The sequence below is a fragment of the Aegilops tauschii genome, chromosome 7, assembly GCF_002575655.3.
Source record: "Aegilops tauschii subsp. strangulata cultivar AL8/78 chromosome 7, Aet v6.0, whole genome shotgun sequence".
In the NCBI taxonomy this organism is placed as follows: domain Eukaryota; kingdom Viridiplantae; phylum Streptophyta; class Magnoliopsida; order Poales; family Poaceae; genus Aegilops; species Aegilops tauschii.
The window spans coordinates 559,533,991-559,558,455 of NC_053041.3; the positions used below are offsets into that span (position 1 = coordinate 559,533,991).

A 24,465-nucleotide genomic window follows, 5' to 3' on the forward strand; every position below is an offset into this window, starting at 1 on the left:
CAGATGCACTATTCTCATTGTTGCCCACAATCATGTTGACGGACTTGGAGTCCTGTCCTGACTTCTTAAACTTGTTTGGGCACTTGTTGGCCCAATGTTCAACCGAACCACAAGTAAAGCAGCCCTCATCCTTCTTGTTCTTCTTGAAGGTCTTCTTACCTTTCTTCTTAAAGTCGGTATTGTGTTGGACACCGTTCTTTCCCTTGGGCTTGTGGGAGTTGAAGTTCCTCTGGTTCACCATGTTGGCGACAAAAGTCCCTTTGGCCCCTTTTCCATGCGAGTCCTTTGCCCTCGAATTCTGCTCAACACTCAGATGGCCAATGACATCCTCCAAGAATTCACGCCTCTGATGTTTCGGAGTGGTGGCAAAGTTGCTCCAGGAATTAGGGAGCTTAGCGATTATGCAGCCCGCGACAAACTTGCCTGGTAAATCGCACTTAAGAAGCTCAACCTCCTTAACGAGCATATTATCTCATGAGCCTGCTCCAATACAGGATGGTTCTCAACCATCTTGTAATCGTGGAACTGCTCTATAATATACATCTCGCTCTCGGCATCGGCGGCCCCGAACATAGATTCGAGTGCACCCCTTCTCCTGTTCAGGAGCAATCGTTCCCGTGGAGACACCGGCGACCCAGAACACGTTCATAGCCGTGATAATCGCATACTGATATTCAATCATGCAAGCACATGCTATGCTAATTGCAGACAAATCTACGTATAACACTAGCATGGCTAAGACAGAAAACAAAAGGAGCGGGATAAACGAGTTATACCCTCCAGTAGGCCAGGCAGAAGCCGCCGCGGCGGCAGCAGCTTCCTCAGCGGCCGGCGGGCGGCGGAGGAGGAGTGCGCGAGGGCCTCTTCTTTTCTCAAGCTCCAATAGCATGTAGAAGATAAACCCTTATAAAGAGGTCCAACTCCTTCTCCACTAGTGGTGTGGGACTAAACTGTAGGGGAACGCGACAGAAAACAAAAAAATTCCGACCTACGCACCAGCCCAGGACCACTATGGAGATTGCATACATGGTTTGATCTTTTTCGTTACCGACTCGTAGCGCAGCGGGAAGTAGAGTCGATGACGATCGGCGGTGCAGATCCCCGCAGCTAGGATTTACAACCTCCCAACCGCGAGGATGTATACCCTCTTCTGCTCCTTAGACAGCCCTCCGGGAGGCGGTCGAATAGCCCCCCCCCCCCCCGGATGGTGTCGCGGACAGCCCTTCGGGAGGACCTTCGAAACTCGAACGGTCACTCGGACAGCCCTTCGGGAGGACCTTCGAAACTCGGACGGTCACATGGACAGCCCTTCGGGAGGCACTCACGAACTAAGACCGAAACTACGATCTCTCTACAGAGTTGCACACATACGGTGTCATCTATCCGGTAGGGCTTCGCCGTCCAGAACTAGTTCCTGCCGGAACCTAGACAGCCTTACGGCTCTACGAAACTCTTTTCGTGGGAGGGAGAGAAGAAGCCAGATAATGCATGGCATGTGTATGAGAGCAAGGGATGAAGATATGGCAGCCCTCACCTCCTCTATTTATAGGAAAACCAAGGGGTAGTGTGCCTCCACAAATTACCAAAAAACCCCATGCATTAGGTCACACATGAGGGTGTTAAGGACAAAATGGGATGCCATGTGGAGCTCCAAGGAGCTCCACCACCCATGGCCGGCCACCCCTAGGGGGGCCCCCAAATGGGGTTCCTTCCCTTGTAAGCCACTTCCTTCTAGAACTTTGACCAAGTCCAAAAAGGTGGCTCTCCAAAAATATCCCAAAAAGCACTTTCACTATTCACGACGACATTTTTCAGCGTCCGTTCGAACTGAAAATATTTATGTGGTCTTAGAACATTTCCAGTACCCACTAAAATGATTTTCAACGCGTTCCGAAACAATTCCGGTTTTAGTGATTTTCATCTGCGAAACGCATCTGAAGTGGCTCCGGCAGCTCCGGAACATTTCCGGTTTTTATCTCAGAAAATTCCAAAAAGCTTCCAGAATGATTCTGGCATCCTCCAAGAATTATCAGGCATGTGCCGAAACCAATTTGACTTAATGGTGTATCCCGAAACAACTTTTCGGTATCATCGAAACTTATCAGATGACCTCTCTCTGCGGTACGATTCCGCTGTCCGAAACTTTTTGGTGTCCGAAACTTTTTCGGTGATTTTCTCTCAGACTCCCTGTCTAGTATTCAGCAGATAGATGACCCTTAAGCGTGTGACCCTATAGGTTCGGTGAAGTATAGACATGACTCGGAACCCCTTCCGATCAATGATCAACATCGGTGCCGTGGACACCCATATTGACCCCTATACCCACACGAATAAATATTCGAGTGAACCTCCAGTTGCCGTGTGCTATTCCTGTTGCTTCGCGATATGTTACAAATACCCGAGGTGAGACATGTTGGCATTCCCGTGGATCAACAACTTGTCCACTATGCTAGTTACCTCGTTACCGGTTTTGTTCTTTTTTCTCGTTTCGTGTTCCGGCATCCCCGTGATCAAATCACAAAGTGTCTGGCCAGACGATGATGGACACCGTAACACCGAGAGGGCCCAAGTATATCTCTCCATCGTCGGAGGAGCAAATCCCAATCTCGAGCTATCAAGTTAATTAACATACTTTCCCATGAACCCGTAAGCCGCCGTAATAGCCATCCAGTTACGGATGACGTTTAACAAACCCCAAAGTTCATGAAGCAAGCATGAAGAAACTCGATACTCTCATGGTCTAAGGAATTATGCAAACATTAACTATCTCTGTGTTATAAACCATTAACTTGTGACGAATGTATCTCATAGCATAACATCAATCCGGGTCGATTCAACACAAATGTTCTCTTAACATTGTGCCCTCAAAGTTGCTGGCATTGACATGCCCATGATCAGGAAAACAGAACCATCATGCAACACTTGAGCTAGTCTTAGAGGCCAGACTAAGAATACTTCTTACCGTTTATTATTCCACACGTGCATATGAGTCTTCCTCCGAGCCTCGTGTTATTGCAGACTCGAGAACCATAGCAGTTATAGCATGGAACATAAACATAATTATGAACTTGGAGATAAATAATATCATTTATTATTGCCTCTAGGGCATATCTCCTACATAAACTTCCCACTACACTTAGTGCCATATAACCCACGTGGGCCCTTAGAGATTTTCAGAAATTGCTAGATGGGCCTAAAGCCATCCCATATTTCAGCACCTGAAGGATAGATATCTCCCACTGTTAGTTTAGTTTAAGAGCATCTCCATCAATGGCGCCAAAAGACGCGCGCGCGCGGTAAACTGTCACTTTAGCGCGCGGGGGACTTTTTGGCACGCTCCAGCGGTGGCGAGAAAGTAGCGCGCGTGGGAAAAGGTGGCAGCTCGCGAGCTAGATTTGGCGCACCGCTTCTGGCGCGCCTATAAATTGCGGCGCTCGCCATGCGGCCTCCACACTGCCACGCGCGCTCTCCCCGTTCCCTCTGCCGCTTCTCTGCCGCTTGCTCGCCGCTTCCTCACCCCGCCACCATCGCGCCACCATGCCGCCGCGCCGCCGGGGATCGTCTGGCTACCGCGGCGTCCACGAGCGCCCCGGCGGCACCTACTACGCCGAGATCCGGTACGGTGACGTCCCGCTCGGCCTCGGCACATTTGGGACCGCGCACGAGGCCGCCCGCGCGTACGACGCGACGGCGTGGCGCCTAGAGAGGCCTCCGTCGCAGATGAAATTCCGCAACGTCTACACGCACGAGCAGGCGCAGGCCGTCACCCCTACGCCTTGTCTTATCACGGACCAGGACCGTGCGGAGCACCGTCGGCGGCAGCGCTGCCTCCTCATCGCCGAGGAGGATGAGCGAGCCATGGCAGAGTGGCGCCGGCGCCACCCGAAGGACGTCGCCAACGAGCGCGCCTACTGGGCGGAAAGGACGGCAAGGCGCGCGCGGAGCTGGTGGACATGCGTCGGCGAAAGGCACTGGCGATATCGCAGTGCGATATCGTTGAAGCAGGTGGGGAGTCGATCTTTGGGGATAATGATCTTCGTTGGGAGGACATTTGGCTCGATACCTCGGACAACACCAGCGAGGATGATAATGATGATGAGGACGACTCGGAGTAGGTTGTAGTTGCACCATAGTTTATCTAGTTGCACCGTAGTATGTAGTTGCACTGTAGTTTTTTATGTAGTTGCACCGTAGTTTTATCTATCTATGCTATGAACTATGTAAAATATCTATGTATCATTTTATCTATGAACTATGTATCGTTTTTATCTTAAAAAAATGTATGCAACCTAGTCCAGAGTGTTTGTGCGAGAGCGCGCGCTGCATTTCAGCGCGCCCGTTGGAGCTACGCGCGCGCGCTAAATTTTAGCGCGGCTGCTGGAACCAGCGCTGCCCGCCGCGCCAAACCAGGCGATGGGCGCGCTGCAAAGTACTTTTTAGCGCGCCACACGTTGGGCGGCTGTTGGAGATGCTCTAAGGGTCAGTTCTTTTCTAGCTTTTTTCAGCTTCTGGTCAAATTAAACTAAAAGCCCAAAAGAACTCGAACTGAGGAGTCAGGCTTAGCTTATTTCCACGGCCTCCTCTTTCACAATGAAAATAAGGTATTATTTGCCAAATTTGACCCTTTGTTAAAACTAATGCCACATCTGGCTCTTTGACAAAACTATTTGCAAATCTGGCCCCTGAGGTCGGCGCCAAGGAGGATGGCGCCGAACTTTGTGCAGGTCGGCGCCAAGACATTGCTGCAGTCAGATGCTCTGAGAGGTCGGCGCCAATGAACTCGGCACCGACCTTGCTTCGGCGCTTGAAGTTGGCGCAAATTACTGCCTGATTGCCACCGCACGACCTGCCAGGCTGCCACAGACGGGGAGGAGAGCTCTCCCGATAGGGTTTCCGCCGCCGCCGCCGCCTACACCGGTCATCCACGACGGAGGTTCTGCCACCGCACGTCCTCCCCCAGTTCCTCCGCCACCGCTGCCATCGACGGGGGTAAGCGTCCCGCCGCCTCACGTCCTCCCCCAGTCCTTCCGCCGCCGCTGCCATCGACGGGGATAGGCGTCCTGCCGCCTCACGTCCTCCGGCGCCCCCGCAGTTCGTGCACCCCCACCTTTCGTCCGCTGGCCGCCGAACACCGAGGCCGCGTCGCAGCTGGCCGGGAGCCCGAGCCTAGGCAGGAGCATCCCGTTCGATCCACCGGCGTGCGGACGCCGGCGAGCTCCGAAGCGGCGGCGCAGGTGGCCTCCGGCATGTGAGATGACTGGCAGAACCGCGGAAGGACCTCCGGCGAGCACGCCTCCCCCCCTGCGTCTCCGTTTTCTGTACATTGAGATGTGAAATTGTCTGATCCATTTTCTGTACATTGAGATCTCAAATTTGATTGATCCATTTTCTGCACATTGAGATGTCAAATTGTTTGATCAATTTTCTATATCCTATTGCTAAGTATCTGCGATTAATTAGATAGTAAGCTTTTTTATCTGTTAGACAATGATGTTCTTAACTGAGTCGTAAATTATAGTCCAAAGGTATTACAAACAATTCACGTGACATATAAGAAAATAAGCTCAATGACAGAAACTAAAAAGAACTGGATAGCTTATTTTCATGAGCTTATTTCCACAGCAGCTTATCCTGGACTTATTTCCACATTAACTTATTTTCAGAGAGATACTCAAAAGAACTGCCCCTAAGCCATCTAGAATGCAGATCAAGGAAAGCAAGTATACACATCGATCACATTGATTAATCTCGAGCGGCGTAAAATACTACTCGGCCAGAATCTTTGCACCGGGGATCGACAGCAACGCAGCACGTGGGCCATCAAAGCACGGTGTGCCTTGGTGTTAACATTGACGGGAGTATTCTTATGGCGGCTTCCCAAGAATGTTTGCCGCCGTGCAAAAATGATGCTACCAGTGCTATTAGTAAATTAATTAACAAGATGCTAGTACTTAGTGTGCTAGGCTACGTGGTACTAGTAAGTATCTGATGATAAACCATCATAGTCAATGGGTTCAGAAGGGATGCAATAGCGTGGGAACTGCAAAGGCTCGAGCCCTTTGCAGATCTGCTCTTGAATAGTGTTGTCGGTCACTGGTAGACTGATAGTGTAGTGGCTTATCAGATCTTGAATGCTGTTATCTTGTTGACCTCTTTGTTTTATTTATCTCGAAATGGAATCTTGTTGACCTGGTGCGTAGATTATTTGTGCGGCTCACTGCTCTTGGTTGACACTACTGGCTTTCAGCTTGGGCCTCGGAGAGTGGAACTGGCGAGACTGAACGGCTCGTCTGACCAAACAGTCGGAAAAGAAAAAGGAGCGTACGGTTCAGCACAACCATCATTTGTAAGACATGGTACCGTATAAAAAAAGTGGCAATACGTACTCGTACTTGCTGAAAGCCGAAATGCACCACGAACATATTGGGTTTTGTAGGTGTTGGATAAGAGACGGTGATCCGTTGTCATGGCACAAATCGATTGACCACCGTACCTGTAAATTTATGATCTAATCTTCTATATATGCTTAACCTGTTTTATTGCGAAAGTGCTATTGTGAGCTCGAGCTTACAGGCATCCTTTGCTACAGTACAAACGAAAAACATATTTAAAAGTTGAAAAATCAGATTTTTTTTTTGCAACAAGCATTAATATCTTTTTCACATGCGTGCAAAATTTCATGACAAAATGACATTCATGCAGGTCTCGGCAAAAAAACAAAATCGATGCTCCAAAATGCTTACAGAAACCGTTTTTTTAGCATGATTTTGTTTTTTTTTTGCCAAGACCTCCACAAATGTCATTTCATCACGAAAATAGGGACGCATGTATAAAAAACATCAAGGTTTCTTGACAAAAAAATTCAGATTTTTTTGAATTTCTTTATTATTTTTTCGGATCTTACTATTCATCCGGGATCACATGCTCCATGTCCGTTTTATTACTCCAATGATGGCCTCTGAACCTATTTCTCCATTCTCTCTGAACCTGAACCCCGGTTGTTTTCTGTCTCTTCCCCAACCTCTGGTTTCCCTCTCCAATACCACCTCTGTTGTGCAAGCCCTAGTGAGATCAGATCGTAGCACTCTTGCCGCTATCGTTCGGCACGCGCCCAATGCCAGGCGCAGGTGCAGTCTGGTTCGGTCTCCAAGTTGGTGCGGCCATCGATGGCGGACTCGGAAACACGGCCCGCCCCATACAGCCGGCCGGGTATAAGTCCATGTACATAACCCAGCCTCCCCTTCATCGACAACAAGGATCCCTTACAAATCGCACGCGCACGCACTGGAAGGGAAGGGAGAGCGATGGCGATGGCGACGGCGCTTCGACACGCGGCGATGAGGCTGGGCGGCGGCGGCGGCGCATGGGCGAAGTTGCTGCCAAGAAGGCTCGTCCACGTCGGCGCAAGACCCGCCGCGGCGGACGGCAAGACCCGCGCCCTGAACCTGATCAAGCAGAAGAGGGAGGAGCTGTTCGACCTGATCGCCGATACGGAGCGGCGGTACGACACGCGCCTCACCAGGGAGGGCTTCCGGAACACCCGGATGCTCCAGCAGCTCGCCGTGCAGATCAAGCCCAGGCCCAACGACCCGCTCTGGTACGTGCGTGGCCCTCGACCAAGCATGGATACGCTCGATCGGCTGGTCTCCTTCCATTCCTTCTAACGAGAAAGAAGATGAACTTGCTGATATGAATTTCGTTGCAGGCGCTCGAAGCGGTTTTCGAAGCTGGCCAACGATTACCTGGGGCTTACGGGGGCTTGCGTGGCGGGCTACACGCTCACGAAAAAATGGCTTCATTCCGACAAGGAGGCGGCGGAGGAGAAGATGCCAGATCCGCATGTGTAGGGGCTACGCTAAGGGGCGCCCTCCTTTATTTCAGTACATTGGAGATTTGTTAGCAATAACTGAAGCATTGCTTGATCGTACTTCCCCAATGTGGACTAACAGCGCCCTATCTACGTTCGTAGAATTCAGTGAATGTCGACCGATCGTTTCATCTTGGACGTTTCGTTCAGAGATGCAGTAAAGGAACACATAACTCCATTTCAGTTTGCATGTGTTAGAGAGATTTAGTTGATAAGTTCATTTTCTTACGTGTTTGGTTGATGCAAAACAGAACTTGCAGTTTTTCACTGCGTGGGATTCTGTACTCCGTTATGGTTGATCGAAATTGTATTGCCTTTTGTTCTAACTTCTAATGAATACACGTTAATTCTGAATTTTGACGATTTTTCAGCAAATGAATGCTGGCCACCGCTGTCATTTCAGTTCTGATGATCATGTTATTTTTAGTGCTTACTTACCGCTGCTAGCTTCACTCAAGTTTCCAAACAAAAACATCAACCAAACAAACCAACAAGTTAATATTTATTTATGCAATAAGGCGCTTGTGCCATGAATTCTGGCTTTTATACCTGCGCCGAATAGGCTGTTATGTAATCAAAACAATCTTGTGTTTTCCCTTATTTAAATACTCCCTCTGATCCAAAATAAATATTATGGTTTTAATTCAAATTTGAACTAAAACCACACCACTTATTTTGGATCGGAGGGAGTAGCAATTTTGCCTTGCTGCCTGGGGTTATGTACAGCTCTAGTCATTTGGTTTGGAATGGTTTCTTTGCCGAGTTTCGTTTCAAGACAAGGCAGGTTAGGCACATATTCCCCCCTAAATTCATTAGTAAGCATGCATCTATTGAAATACCTAGTCTAGAAGAACGGAAGAGCTAACATCAAAAATAATTTGGTTGATTAACGATGCAACAACTTGTAGTGCAATAATAATTTGGGTCCCCATAATGCCCACACGTGTGGGCGTTAAGGGGTCTGGCCATACGTTTCGTGTGTTATCTAAAAAACCAGTCCACACGTGTATGTGTGGGCAAAACAAGTAATGCCCACACGCCTGGTCTTTTGCCTCGCGGTCCCTCTCACACGCCTATGTGTGGGTAAAATAGATAATGCCCACACGCCCGTACTCACGGTCCCGCACGCTCCACGTGACAGTCATCACTCGTCCCCGCAATTGCCATGGTCCGGACCCTCTTCCATGTTCGTTTAACTTGCCATGTTGCTGAACTACAGTTGCCATGTCTCACAACTACAGTTGCCATGGTTGCTCAACTGCAGTTGCCATCTCAAGTCAAGTGTCGGATGCCATTTTTGGACAACTACAGCTGTTGCTATGTATGGTCTGGTCTACTACAGTTGCCATGATTTGAAAATTTTAGGAGTTGCCACCTACTAATACTAGGCAGCTGCCATGTGACACTAAAAAAAGGCATGGCAAAAAAACATGTTCGGGTAAAGAGAGAGTTGTCATCTGCTTACAAGCACGTTAAGGCAGTTGTCATGTACCCTGCAAAAACACATTGCGACTCGGGTAAAAGAGAGTTGCCATCTGCTTACAAGAACGCCAGGGCAGTTGCCATGTACCCTGCAAAACATATGGCAACTAATAACTTTGGGTGTGGGAGAGGAGACGGGCGTGTGGGCGAACTGATAACGCCCACGCACCAGCCCCTCTGCGTGCGTGAAAACTGGCATGTGGGCGAACCGCTAAACGCCCACACACCAGCCCCTACGCGTGGTGAAACAGACGTGTGGGCGACCGGATAAATGCCCACACACCAGCCCAGTCCTACGTGGCATAAAAAATCTTGCAAAACATGCTAAGATTCGTGCAAACACAAACGGGCGTTGATCCATGCGTGTGGGTGTTAGTATTTTTGTATAATTTTTCCAAGACGTGAATCAGTTAGGATCGGCTTTTTCTCCCTTTCCTCTAAAAATCTAATTTGGTTCCTAAATAACTGGATTGTACAGTATATAGCTTAGAGGACAAACAATGGCAGTGCAATTGTGCATATCAATCTCACATAAAGGAATGAACGGAAAATGTGATTCAAAGAGCACAATTGTACAGTTCGCGTTACCATGCTAAACTTCCAGGGTTCAAAGAGCGAGTAGAAGCAGAGGACCATTTTGTTCGAAGCCACAGAGTATCACTACGTTTTTATTTTTAATCAAAGCCACGGATTGTTTAACCGCACATGTTGCTTCCCAGTGCCCTGCCAGAAATGAAAAAGATGAGCGCTATCGTCTACAATGACTGACAAGATGTTTCTCGAAGTGACACCAGATCCGACCAGTACTGCACAAGGAGAGACAGTCGACAAGATTATGCGGCTGCAGCGCCGAGTGGGAGCTCAGACTATCGCTGCTAATGGTGCTTCTGTCTGCAAGATGGTAGCCCTCAGTTTTGTTCCTCTCTGCAATGTCGAAGCTCAGGTAGATGCTGTCACCTCTAATGGAGCCAGAAGGGAAGACCTTGGTAGGCACCGAGAGAGAGCAATACATGCCGATGAACAAGGCATGCCCGCCGCCGCCAAAGCTGTCGACTCGGCACAAAGTCCCGGCGCCCAGATCCAGTCGATACACGTCGTACCTCCTGTTGGCCATGTTATTGTTGTCATGGTGTCGCGAGAATCTGCGGTGCACAAGCAACAGCTCTCCGGCACTGTTCATCAGGTGCACGGTGTCTGCCATCGGGGACACCGGCATAGGCAGCCTGGCAGCCAGCTCCAGGCGTGGCGGCTGATCCTCCAGCACCATGACGCCATCAATGGTGGCGCAGTAGAATCGTCCTGCGACCATCGATGAAGCCGTTCGCAGCGGATTGCGGAACTTTAACACCGTCCAGTGGCCATCGCCGGGCTTTGCCATGCCGAGTATGTTGAGCCTGTTGAAGGAGAGCACCACCGTGGAATCATCGCTGAGAACGCCGGAGCCCCAGGCCGGAAAGTGGGTGTCGAAAGCAGCAGTGAAAAGGAGGCCGTCGTTCCCCTGATGGGACACCAGCGCGGTGAGCGGCGGGAGCTGGGTGAGGTGGCGCGTCAGCGGGTTGAGCAGGCGGACCTCGGTGCTCCGCGGCCAGTCGAGCACGACGAGTAGGCCCTCGGAGGTGAGAGCCAGCACCTCCTGGTTATGGAGCTCCGGGAGGTGAACCTGGATGCACTCGCCGGTGGAGGAGTTGAGGAAGCGGCGGCGGTTGGGAGCGTCGATCCGCTCCCGGGGTTCCCGGAGCATGAGCCACCGTCGGGGGTGGAACCGGCGGTCGAGGCCGCCGTGCGCGCGCGGGTCCGCGCAGCACCGGCGCCACGGGCCGCACACGGCGCGGAAGCGGAGGTAGTCGGCGACGTCGTGGGCGAGGACGCGGTCGGCGATCGTCCCCGCCAGCCCGTCGCCGAGACCAGCCCAGTCCCTCCGCTTATTTTCAGAGGGAGGCATGGAGACGGCGCGGCTCGTGGGTGCTTGCTTTGCTTCGACCCCAAATTAGCGCGCCGGGAGGGAAGAAGATCCGGCCGCGCACCACCACCGCCGGCTGACAGGGGGACGAGAGCGTTCTTGTTTGTATGGGCTTGATGGGCCGGTTCACGGTACTGGCGTGGAGAGTCCAGATCCAGGAGCAGCGGCCGGAGAGACGCAACGCGACTGCCCTGCGGGAAGGAGGAGGCGACCGGAGCTACGTTGCTTGGAGGCGGATGCCGGCCGCTGTCTGCAGCCTTCCGGTGATGGATGCCGCCTGCCCTGGCGTAGCTAGCTGCAGAAGGGGGATTCTGTTGAGCTGAGTCGTTGAGAGGGAGAGGGAGAGCGGGCGAGGCGGCGGCCGTACCTGGCTACGGTGCAGGTACCGCCGCCGGATCGGGGAGCCGCCGTAGCCGTGGTGAGCAGCCCCCCGGCGGCGTGCGAGGGACGAAGAAAAGAGGAACGCCCAGTGCGGCAGCGTGTGGCCAGCGAATGGAGTAGGAGCAACTCTAGCACATACTACTACTGTATAAACGTTTCCCGCCGGCTGGCCGACTGGAACTTCTGCCGGATGCGCGCCTGTCGTTAGATCTGACTTGATCCAACGGACCACGCGCAGGTCCATAGGCCGTGGGCTCCCTCAAGGTAGATGATGCAGCTAGCTTCAACTAATTGGAGTGTCTGTTCCTTTTGTTTTCTTTTTCTTTTGTCTTTAATCTGACTATAGTCGGCACTGTACACTCTGTAGAGTTTTCTAGTACTACTTTCTAGAGTTATTAGTTACCTTATTTCTTGAATTCTGAATCGCGCAGCTGCGCCGGATGGCTGTCTCGAGCGCACACGCGAGAGCCGTCCGATACGTCCAATCGCCACCTACGCGCGCGGAATCGTCCGACCAGAACAATAATAACCCACGTCACGACAAGTGCAAGGGTGCGGCCCACGTGGGACAATGCATGAGGTGGGGATTCAGTTTGAACTTAGATCTGCATGCATTTAATTAGCGTTTTCAAAATTTCGAAAAGCTATAACTTTTAGACCAAATGTCGAAATTAAGATCTGTTTTCACCCTTAGGTTAATCGTGACGAGATCTTAAAAATTAGATCCCATATGAGTATGTTTCGACTAACTTTTTTTATGAACAACTTTAGATGCTACGGAGGCAACTTTAGTGCTATAAGAAAGCAACTTCTTGTTAGTTTGTTTAGTATGACTTTCTATGATTGAAAATCTCTTTGAAGCTGGCTGCCATGACTATCTAGTTAACTAGCTTCACTCCTAAGTTTTCTACCATAATTAGCTTCGCCTCCAATTTGAGAATATTGTAGGCAACTTAGTTTCTGTGGTAGGTTAACATTATCCTAAACTGCTTGCCATGACAAGTGAGTAGCTTAATATCATCCTTATATAGTTGCATGCAATACTTTTTGGTATGGTAAACAATTTAGTTTCATAGAAAGGCAACTTACTAACAATGATGGGCCACCTTTTCAATGTATTTTAGGCAACTGAAATAGAAATGGCAGGCAACAGAGCATCACATGTAGCCAACTTAGAAAAAGAATGATAAGAAACTTCCCAATATTAGTAGGCAACTAACATCAATGTTAGGCAATTTCATAGTATTTTGTAGCCAACTGAGCATGAACCGTGGGCAACTGGTCACTAACGATATGCAAAATGGACATCAGTGTTAGGCAATTTCATAGTATTTGTAGGCAACTGGGCATCAACCATAGGCAACTAATCATCAATGATAGGCAACTCTGCATCAATGTTAGGCAATTTCATAGTATTTGTAGGCAACTGAGTATCATAGATAGGCAACTGGGTATCAATGTTAGGCAACTTTATAGTATTTCTAGGCAACTGAGCATCAATCGTAGGCAACTGATAATCAATGACAAGCAACCGAGCAGCCATGATAGGCAAGTTGGGATAAAGTTAGCAAGACTCACAGCACATAGTGCAGTGAAGTTGCTTGTATGTAGCACTAAAGGCACCTCATGTTTTGTGTGATTTTATTGTTTTGACACAAATCAACCTAATAGAAAAGTCATACTAGGCCAAAAATAAGAACATGATGCTAATGAGGCAACTTTAGTGCTAAGTAGGAGCAACTTTGATGCTAGATGAATTGAACCGTATCTATTAGTGAATTCGCCTAATAGCCTCCTAATTAGCTGTGTGCAGTAGTGTAATAGGTGGCATAGAGTTAGGATACTTGCTAGTTATGGTATACAACTTAGAGATGAAGCTAGTCAATTTTGGTAGTTGCGATAACTTAGAAGGATTTTTCGTTGATAGACAGTCATACTACGAAAAAAAGAAGTTGCTTTCTTATAGCACTATAGTTGCCTCAATACAACCCAAAGCTGCCCGCGAAAAAAGTTCGTCAAAATGTACCCGGTGAAAACGGATCTGAATTCCAATACACGAATCAAAAGTTATAGCTTTTGAATTTTTTTAAACCCAAATAAATGCACGCAGGACAAGATCGTAGGTGATTTCTCAAGTAGCGTGAATACGTCAAATAGTTTTCTTTTAGGATGTCAGTTGGTTTCGTAATCACGTGGGCGTGGAGTGGTGGTGTGAGAAACTGATTTTTTTTTTGAGAAAGTGACATCCCGCCTTCCTTTTGAGGAGAGCGCTCGATCCAGCGAGCTGGCGCTCGGGCGCCAGGTAGCCACGTCCACCTTATTTTGGTGGTTTACGTCAAGCAATCCAAAGTGTGTTGTATTTGCATATGAGTTTCAGTGTCAGAGGCGTACCGGCGATCCATCGCTGTGGAAAAACAGCAACGACGATCAGTGCGCACAAAAAGCGCTCAGTTCCGACCACGAAGGTAGTTTCTGTCATTGACTCTCCAAGTCCATGTCGTCCGGAGTCATCATGTCGTAAACCTGGCTCTACAGGATGGCATATAAAGAAGTTAAGAGTCTGTTTTATTCTTTAAACTCTTTCACTTGTAAATATCCTACACGGTAGGACTAAGAGACGGTTTTTTTTTTAGGAAAAACTTTTAATCTATTCATCTTCAATCATGGTAGTACAACGAGCACTAGAAATAGTAAAAATTACATCCAGATCCGTAGACCACCTAGCGACGACTACAAGCACTGAAGCGAGCCGAAGGCGCGCCGCTGTCATCGCCCCTCCCTCGCCGGAGCCGGGCAAACCTTGTTGTAGTAGACAGTTGGGAAATCGTCGTGCTAAGGCCCCGTAGAACCAACGCACCAGAACAGCAACCACCGCGGATGAAGAGTGTAGATCAAAAGGATCCAACCTGAAAACACACGAACGAAGACGAACGACGAACAGATCCGAGCAAATCCACCAAAGACAGATCCACCGAAGACACAACTCCACACGCCAACCGATGATGCAAGACGCATCACCGGAACGGGGGCTAGGCAGGGAGACCTTTATTCCATCTTCAGAGAGCCGCCATCGTCTCGCCTTCCTGAGCAGGAAACAAACCCTAACAAAGCTTGAAAAAAGATCTAAATACGGAGCCCTCCCACCGGCAAGGGCCGAGATCCACTCCGCCTCCATGGCCATAGGGCCACCGGCGACGGGATGAACCGGCGCCGACGCCGGTGGGAGGCAGAAAGTTAGGGTTCTTGGGAGGCGGCGGCTAGCTCAAGCGGACTAAGAGACAGTTGAAAAGACATACCAATCATCACGAGGACATATGCTCTAGTTTAGGGCCTCTTTGATTCGGAAGATTTTGAAAACACAAGAATAGAAAAAAAACATAGAAGTAGATATTAGAGTTGCATGCCATTTTATTTATTTATTTATTTTGCGGGCAAAACTTTTGATCTATTCATTAACTGGCAAGGTAGTACAAAGAACATCAGAATTAAAAATTATATCCACGTTCGTAGACCACAGTGACTACTATAAGCACTGGAATGATCCGAAGGCGCGCCGCTCTCATAGTCTCTTCCTCACTGGAGCAGGACAAACTTTATTGTAGTAGACAGTCGGGAAGTCGTCGTGCTAATGACATACAAGACAAGACACTAGAACAATAATCGTCGCCGATGAAGAGAATCGTAGACCCAAAGAATCCAACCTGTAGACACACGAATAGGAACACAGATGAACAAAGATCGAATCTATGTGGATCCACCGAAAACAAATGTTGGCCGAATCCCGCAAGATCCGCCGGAGACAAACCCCCACACGCCCACCGATGACACTAGAAGCACCGCCATGACAGAGACTGGGTCGGGAGGACCTTATTCTATCTTCAGAGAGCGGTTGCCGCCTCTCCTATGTAGGAAGGACACAAACTCTAACAAAACTAAAAAAATAAACCCTCCCGCCGGCAAGGACCAGGATCCACCGCGCCTCCATGGCCCTAAGGCGAGACGAGGTAGACCGACGGCGATGCCGACGGGAGGCACACGAAACCATGGCCGCTGGGTATCCTCCTTACGAGCGTAGGGGTACGAGCAGGTGTTCCCCACGTATTCAACTATCCACGCATGCCATTTTTAATGCTATAAGATTGGTAGGATGTTTAATTGCGGACTAAAAAAACATGATTGTTCAAAGAGGTTGGATGTATGAAAAATTACTAATGAAATCTAGTGCAAATGAATGTAATGAAAAATTTCTATGGTTTGTAATCTTACGAATCGAAACCCATGTAGAAAAAAAATCCATTAGGATCAAATTCCTCACAAATTCTTTCGCAAATTCTTCGAATCAAAGAATCCTTTAATAGTATAAAGATAAAGTGTCAAAATTAATAGTGACCATAATTGGGACATGGTGTCGGAAACCAGCATTTTCATATGAACAACCCTCACGAACCAACTCGATCACAGGCGTCCGTTTATGACCGAGTTGCGTCCCTAGCCGTGCGATTGCCCATCTGCTTTCACAAAAGGGCGTTTCTCCAAAACCTTAACCCCCGACCACTCTTCTACCTTCCCTCCCCTCCCGCCGCCGCCGCCGGCGCCGCCCGTACGAGCGAGCATGCCCAGCGCGTTCCACTCCCTCCGCCCCTCGCTGATCAAGCGGAAGCACAGGCACAAATCCACGCGCCGCGGCGGGAAGCGCCCCAAGAAGACCAGCGAATCGACGAACCTCGCCGCCGGAGGCGAAGACGCCTCCTTTGACCTGAAGAGCTCCGCCTCCGCGTCCACCGCGTCTGGGCGCGGCGGAGGAGGCAGCCTCGTCCAGCCGCTCGGGAACCTCCTCCTCGCCGCCGCCGGGCGCGCCAACCTCCGGGACGCGGGCCTCGGCGGGCTTCGCCAGCTCCCCGACGACCTCCTCGTCGACGTCCTCGGCCTCCTCCCCGCCCGTGACCTCGCCGCGCTCTCCGCGGCCTCCAAGGCGCTCTACGTCATCTCCTCCCACGACCCGCTCTGGCGGGCCATCGTCCTCGACGAGCTCGGCGGCGACTTCGCGTTCGCCGGCTCGTGGCGCGCCACCTACATCGCCGCCGTGTCTGGCCGCCCCCATCGCCCTCCGCGCGCCCTTGAGATCAGTGGCTTCTACTCGGACTACCTCTTCCAGAGCTGGCTGTGCGCCAACATGGAGATGCGGGCCGAGTGGCTGGAGCGGGACACCATTGACCGCCGCCGCGGCTTATCCGTGGAGAAATTCATCGCAGAACACGAGGAGCCGAATTGGCCGGTGCTGCTTGAGGGATGCCTTGAGTCCTGGCCGGCGTTGCAGAAATGGACGAGGGAATATCTGTTGGAAGTCTCAGCTGGCAAGGAGTTCGCCGTCGGTCCGGTGAGCATGCCACTGGATAGGTACTTCCTCTACTCCGACAATGCGGAGGAGGAGAGGCCACTGTACCTCTTTGACGCGAAATTCGCCGACAAGGTTCCGGAGATGGGGAGCGACTATGAGGTGCCGGTGTACTTCCAGGAGGACCTGTTCAAGGTGCTCGGGGAGGAGAGGCCGGATTACAGGTGGGTCATCATCGGTCCGGCTGGATCAGGGTCGTCGTTCCATGTCGATCCTAACTCAACGTCGGCGTGGAATGCTGTGATCAAGGGGGCCAAGAAGTGGGTGATGTTCCCGCCGGAGGTGCCACCGCCAGGGGTGCACCCAAGTTCAGATGGGGCAGAGGTCACTAGCCCCGTGTCTATCATGGAGTGGTTCATGAACTTCTACGGAGCCTGTAGGACCTGGGAGAAGAGGCCAATTGAGTGTGTGTGCCGGGCTGGGGAGATTGTGTTTGTGCCTAATGGATGGTGGCACCTGGTTATCAATCTTGAGGAGTCCATTGCCATCACTCAGAACTATGTGAGCAGGTTAGCTTTCAGATTGCATACTTGTTTCGGTGTTTTTTCACTTAATATATGTGTTACCTATTATACTTACTAGTAAGCTTCTGCAATTTGTATCCTTCATCTAGGGAGAACGGCTACACTGTTTTGTACCTTTTGCATGAACACATTCCCAAAACTTTTATCTCCATGCCACTTGAACAAATTAAGTGTACACAGCCAGAATTGCAAGAAATCCCAATCTAAAATAAATAAATTCATAACCAAGGTTCTAAGTTTCTAATTCTATATTGTTGCTTGAAAGACTGCTACATTTTTATTGACAGAAATATGTGTATTGCCCGTGTATTCTTCAATTTATTTCTATGCATATCACTTCAGCATTCTCAGATACAGGTGGTGTTGCCATTGTGTCAGTATGATCAAGTATAAAAAAATACTCCTCTTCCAAAAGAGTCTCTTTGGTTTAAGAACCTTGTTTCCTAGTTTATACTCCCTCTGTTTCGAATTATAAGATGTTTTGGATTTTCAATATGGACTAGATACGGACTAAAATGAGTGAATCTACACACTGAAAAATGTCTAGATACATTCAATTTAGAAGAAAGCTAAAACATCTTATACTTCGGAACGGAGGGAGTACATGACACCTTCTTCACAATCACATAATTTTGATTAAATTTAGCCTTTAAATCAAGGAAGATTAAGATAAATCCTGGCTTTAGCTCAGTGTCTCTGTTTCTGGGGCAGTTACATGGTTGAATAGATATGCAAAATTCTTTAACTGGATGATTTTATCAATGTAACTTTTTTTTGAGTGAACATGCTATTTTCATGAAAAAATATATAGCTTAATAAAACGGTTTCTCTTTCCTTCCTTGTGAAATATCCAGGAGGAACCTGTTGAATGTTCTTGACTTCCTCAAGAGGCCCAATGCAAGTGAACTTGTGTCAGGGACCAAGGACAGGGTGAACCTGCACGACAAGTTCCGGAACGCCATTGACACAGCTTACCCTGGGACGATTAGTCAGCTTGAAGTTGAAGCTCAGCAGAAGGCTGCTGCTCGAAAGAAGAAAGTCGCATTCTGGGATTCTGCTGTCGACGCTAACACTGGAGGATTCAAGTTCTCTTTCTGATTTTCTTACAGCAGCTAGGTCTGTGGACTTAACATTTGATCTTATCCTGTTTACATGAGCAATCACATTTAATTTGATTTGAGAACTTGGGTTCATGGGAGTACGTACTAAGCTTCTGCAATTTGTATCCTTCATCTAGCGAGAATGGCTGCACTATTTTGTACCATCCAGCCATCTCCCCATTCCCCCGTGGCCTTTACTGTTGCCGCCATGTCCATCATCAGCCGACGTCGCCGACCGCCTTGCCCGATGCTGTCGTGGCCCCTGTTGCTCCCAGACTTCATGAACCGGATGGGAGGACGCGCCGCTTCGCGGGGGTCACTCCGGTGGTCGTAGCTCCTCCAGGGGTGGCCTGTGCCGTCGAGACGAGCACCCAAGCTCCTCTCTGTCCCGCAGGCGAGCGACGGAGGAAGGAGATAGACCTGCCAGGCGGGCCCTACCTCCTCTAGGCCCCACCTGTCAATCTCACTCGCACCTGACAAGTAAGGCCCACCCGCAGGTCAAAACCACCGTTGACCAATGCCACATCAGTAACAAGTGGAGAAAAACCACCCAGGGGGTTCTTTCATCCGGTATGGGTTTGTTTAGGGGGTAAAAGGAACAGAAGAATAGATGAGGGGGTCATGTGAACCACCAACTTTATTCAGGGTAGTAAAATGGACTTTCTTCTTTTGAAAAAACAGGCCACATGTGCCCTCTAAAATATCAACTGTGGTCTCTAGTTTGAACGCAATAAATTTTCACTTCAATTTCACTTCTACTCCTCCCTTACAGGTGGAGCCCACCCGGAGCCACGTTTGCAATTGAAATTACTACTCGTTTGTGCTTTTTATTGACAGTGTGAGCCACACATGCCACGTAGGTAGGGCAGACGACAATAAACTTAGATACGGTGCCATGTCAGCAGAGTTAACGTCTTTGGACAACGAGGGTACACACCACATTACACATGAAAACCAAGTTTTGAAACTTGTTCTTTGTATTTTACAATTGTGAGCACCAAATTAAACATTTGTGGCAAGTACCAGCACAAATGGTGCATTTACCTCCTCATTTGGAGGTTTAAGCCCGATGATAGATGGTCCCAAACTGCTTACCAAAGGAAGACTGTCGCCGACCATAGGTTTTCTGCATCACGGGTGATGAAAGGCCTTCAATGAGTTTAGTGTACATGGATTAGACCGAGAAGCAACCCGAGGCCTCCAGGTCTGTAAGTGACGCTCAGACACACGCCACGACTTCAGCCTGGAAGGAAACACCATGAGAACGGTGGTTTGGCTACGGCTGGTACATACCCGCAAACTTTGGCTGAAAGAGAGAGAAGAGGCAGTGGCGGAGCTTCACTAGGGCTATGCCCCCCTACCCTAGAAAATTTATATGAAATGTCGATAGAACATGCGACCTCATCGCAATTGTGACCGCTGCGCTAGCCACTAAACCCAATGGAGTTACATGTCTTTCGCATACATTACAGTAACTTCATAGACGTTGACTGCGCTTATGTGGCACGTGATGTGGGGCCCATTTGCAGCGGAGTAGAAACGAATATTGACATGAAAAATGTTGGCAGTTAATAGGAGTCGATAGAATAGGTGACCTCATCGCAATTGTGACCGCTGCGGTAGCCACTAAACCCAATGAAGTTTTTTTTTCCGAGGGGTTCTAAACCCAATGAAGTTACATGTCTATGAAGGTTAACTAGGCTTAAATGGGCCAACACTGTAGCCCATTCCCACATGCCAGATTTTTTAATTTTTCAATTTTTGAAAAAGAGAATATGTAAATCATTCTTGTGCTAGAATATTCGTGTATAATAAAAAATACACATACTAAAAACCTTTACTTTGAAAATGTTCACGACATTTAAAAAATATTCCTCTATCATTAGAAAAACATATAACTAAAATAAATTTTTTGCAATATAAAAATGATTGTACAACGTAAATAATATTCATTTGAGGATCTGTAGCCTAGGGGCACACTAGGCTCACACTTATTTTCCATTTATATTTGTTATAAAATATATTTAAAAAATTGGCAAACACACAAACTTTGTGAACACACGTGAACACTTTTTTGAACAACATATTTTTTTTGTAAAGCATGAATGCTTTATTTACTACAGGAAAAACATGATTTTCTTAAAGTTATATGAACATTTATTTAAATATATAAAAATAATAAATTTCCATTAAATTTTGATTAAATATGTGAGCACTTTTTAAATCTGAAATGTTTAAAAAATTGAGGCTTCAATATAGACTTTAGCGGAATGGCTGTAATTCAGTTCATTCTCTTCCTATTATTATTTTTCTAGTTTTTATTTTCGTATTTTGGGCTTGAATATCCATAGCACGGTATCACGCAGTGGGATCCAACTCATCTGATTCTGATGGGTGCTGCTTCGGGAATGGTCATTACCACCAGGTCACTGTCACGCCTTAGTTAAATGGCTCTGGCATTGCATATGAGCTTTCAGCGAGACCAGAGGTTAGCCACGAAGGCCATGGAAATTTGGCTTTGCCATTAGGAGAAGGGCAGGTGGCCTGCAGCTCAGGGCAGATCTCTGAAGAAGTTGACCTGCCCTGCCAGTCAGTCACACGCAAAGGGCCTCGATCGAATATTTCAGAAGGAATTTGCGGACAATTTAGAATGATAGTTTAGAATGGGTGTGAGATTAGTTAGGCCTCATGAGGCAATCAATAAAAAAACATTCAGAAAGAAGTCATGTCAAATAGGAAGCAGGCCAGCTGCTAATTAAGATGCTACATTGCTAAGTCTCAAACTGTTCTCAATAATATACAGTCATACATACAAGCCAGCAAATGTTTAAAACTCTGTACAGTTACATCCTTGGTTCAATAATACAGATCGATGTCGATCAAAGATAAGTACAGTAGGAAATTGATGGATGGTTGGTGAAGAAGACGACCATGCATGTAGATGTAGCTCTTAGGAGGAGGAGGAGAAGGAGAAGAAGGAGCGCTTGGTGGGCAGCCTGCCGACGGCCTTCATGAAGTTGGCGAGGTCCATGACCCTGGCCGTCTTGGTCCCGCGCGCCGCCTCCGCCGACGCCCGCTTCTCCTCCGCCTTCCGCCGCGCCCGCGCCACCTCGTTCTGCGCCTTCTCCGTCGCCTTGGCGCGCTCCTCCTCCAGCTTCCTCTGCAACCCCAAACCAACCAGTAGTTAGTTCTTGATCTTACTTGCTCGCATGGAGAGCAAGGATCGAAGGAGAAGGAATCGACCATGGGAATGAATTACTGACCTCGATCTTGCTGAGGTAGGTGGTGGCCGTGTGGATCTGCTGGTTCTCCCACCCGTTGATCACCACCTCCTCCCGCTTGAACTTGTTGTTGATCTTGGCCACCTCCTCCGCCTGCCACGCCGCCACCTTGGCCTCCGCCTCCTCCTTCTTCACCTGCCGCACCTCCACCACCTCCGCAGCCGCCGGCGCCGCGCACGAGGACGACGACGGTAGCAGCGGGCGGCCGGTGTCCGCCACGATGGCCAGCGGGTTCGTCTCCGTCTCCGGCACGGGCTCGTGCTCCCCGATCCGCGCCAGCTGCAGGTCGTTGTTCCCGGCGCCGGAGTCCCGGCCGGGGCAAGGGTCGGCCGGCGCGCCCCCCGCGTCCACCATGGCCGTGAACTCGCGGCCCATGCTGGACATGAACTGCTCGTCCGAGTAGGACGACAGCGAGCGCTGGCTCGCCACGTCCCAGGAGGGCTGCCGCAGCGGCGCCGGCGCCGGAGACGGGTGGATGTCCCGGAAGGTCGCACCGTCGCCGTCCGCGTCCACGTCCACGTCGTCCTCCGCCGGGGCCGACGGCGTCGCCAGCCGCTGCAGCCGCTCGCTGACCGACATGTGGTCGATCGGATCGGAGCTGCTCATCGGAGCACAGCGCCGATGGATAGGATCCTGTGGGGTGGAGTGGCGGACCCGGTTCTTGGAGGTGGAGTTGGTGAGTGTAGCGTAGCCAAGCACAAAAGGCTAGCAGCAGTGGGAGGGATCAGTGGAGGGAGGAAAAAATGGAGGGACGCTGCTGGTGGACGGCCGAGGGGATAACGACTATGCCGGCCGACATACGGGATGGCACGTATCACTCAAATTGCGGGCTCTGTCATCGCGTGCGGTGTATGCGCTCCTAATTTTGTGCGCCGCTAAAAGTCAGAATACAGCGCCGGGTGAGCCAGGTTTTGTGCGCGGCGGTGCGCTGGCTCCAGCGGCCGCCGCAAAATAAAGCACGCCCGAGCCGCTCCAGCAGGCGCGCTATATTTATAGAAATGCGTACATAGTTCATAGTCTTCTCCTACAATACATCACTATTAGGGAAAAGCCTAGCAGCAGCGCGGGTTTTTGGCCTACCAGTAGCACGGGCACCGGCGCTACTAATAGGGCGCTACAGCTAACCCATAGCCAGCGCGTGCGCGCCCGCACTACTGCTATACAAGTGTAGCAGCAGCGTGCTGCGTGGAAGCTCACTACTGCTAATAGCTCTAGCGCGCTTTGGCCGTACGCGCTACTGCTATAGTCACGCTACTGCTAACTTTCCTTCACTCGCTACTGCTAATTTTAGTAGTTTTTGGTTTTTTTTCTTCTGCATATTTGTTTTGTATTTGAACAGACTTTATACAAGAATCTTTAGCACACACAAATCGCTGCGAGACCACAAATGTAATTATATCATATACATATAAATAGTCTCATCATAATCATCATCCAACACAAAGTGGTATCTCGTCATCATCTCAAAAATAGCGATACATGCAAGTCTCGAATACTTGCAACTACAACGTCATCCATCTAAACAATGATATACGCGAGAAGTGCTATCACTATGAGTGATAGTGGAACTATGCAGTACATGAGGCGGCGGTCATGAGTCCTCTCTCGCGCTCGCCTGAACCTCAAGTAACTAGCTTGTGCTTCTTGTCTGCTTTTGAAGCCTTTATGGCTGGCGCCCGAGACCCCCTGCACTTGCGCCTGACACTCATGCCACTCGTCATACACTTCCGGAACCTTCTCTTCGTACACAACATAGCACTTCGCCATCAAGAAACTAGGTACCTGTTAAAGATGCATCTTCATCAAGAGGATGTACAATCATATGCAACAAAATATACTAGAGCAACACGAAAAAGAAAGGGTTAGCAACTAGATGCAACATACAGTACGCAAACTAACTAACTAGAGGTACGCAGGTCATCGTACGCAAATTAACAAAGTAGCATTACGCAAGTTCGGCAGGGACCGTGGACATCACAAAGTTTCATCGCTACAGAAAGTATACAAGTTCAACCGACACATATCATCATCATCGGCATCGTAAATCACTAGAAGTTCCATCCTTCCATATCATCGAGGATGGACCCTAGCTTCTTGAACGGCGTGAGGTCTAGACGTTGCATGCCTATGCGAGTTCGGACGTCAGCTCGCGATATAGGGCCGTGGTGGAACATCCCCTTCTCATCGACGACTTCTTTCATGATGATCGTCGCAATGTCCCTTTGGATGCGAAAGAAGTCATCTCTAAGTTTATAATCCGCTTCTCCATGAGATTCTAGCCACTTGTGGATATGATCATCATTTCTGCTTGTCATGCGAAAGAAGGCGATATATATTGCATCATTTGACGGTTAAATATGTATACAAAATAGGAACATATACATTACATCATTGGACCCATGCATAATAATGGCTAAGTGTGTATACAAAACAGGAATATATATATATATATATATATATATATATATATATATA

The 24,465-nt window shown here is 49.1% G+C and overlaps 3 protein-coding genes and 1 pseudogene across 3 annotated transcripts; 2 read left to right on the forward strand and 2 right to left on the reverse strand.

Annotated features, from left to right (window-relative positions):
* Positions 1–313: 313 nt before the first annotated feature.
* On the forward strand, positions 314–4,115 carry LOC109773513 (uncharacterized; annotated as a pseudogene).
* Positions 4,116–9,881: 5,766 nt separating this feature from the next.
* On the reverse strand, positions 9,882–11,808 carry LOC109773497 (uncharacterized). The gene is made up of 2 exons (XM_020332190.3): positions 11,677–11,808; positions 9,882–11,604 (listed from the first exon to the last, which is right to left on the reverse strand). The coding sequence occupies exon 2, from the start codon at positions 11,289–11,291 to the stop codon at positions 10,098–10,100; it is 1,194 nt and encodes a 397-aa protein (XP_020187779.3). The 5' UTR covers positions 11,292–11,604; positions 11,677–11,808; the 3' UTR covers positions 9,882–10,097.
* A 4,403-nt stretch (positions 11,809–16,211) lies between these two features.
* On the forward strand, positions 16,212–18,810 carry LOC109773498 (arginine-specific demethylase JMJ22). The gene is made up of 2 exons (XM_020332191.3): positions 16,212–17,594; positions 18,464–18,810. Exons 1-2 carry the CDS (start codon positions 16,303–16,305, stop codon positions 18,705–18,707), a joined length of 1,536 nt encoding a protein of 511 aa, XP_020187780.1. The 5' UTR covers positions 16,212–16,302; the 3' UTR covers positions 18,708–18,810.
* Positions 18,811–21,437: 2,627 nt separating this feature from the next.
* On the reverse strand, positions 21,438–22,954 carry LOC109773499 (remorin 4.1). Its single transcript, XM_020332192.4, has 2 exons — positions 21,973–22,954; positions 21,438–21,869 (listed from the first exon to the last, which is right to left on the reverse strand). Exons 1-2 carry the CDS (start codon positions 22,594–22,596, stop codon positions 21,660–21,662), a joined length of 834 nt encoding a protein of 277 aa, XP_020187781.1. The 5' UTR covers positions 22,597–22,954; the 3' UTR covers positions 21,438–21,659.
* Between the last annotated feature and the right edge of the window lie 1,511 nt (positions 22,955–24,465).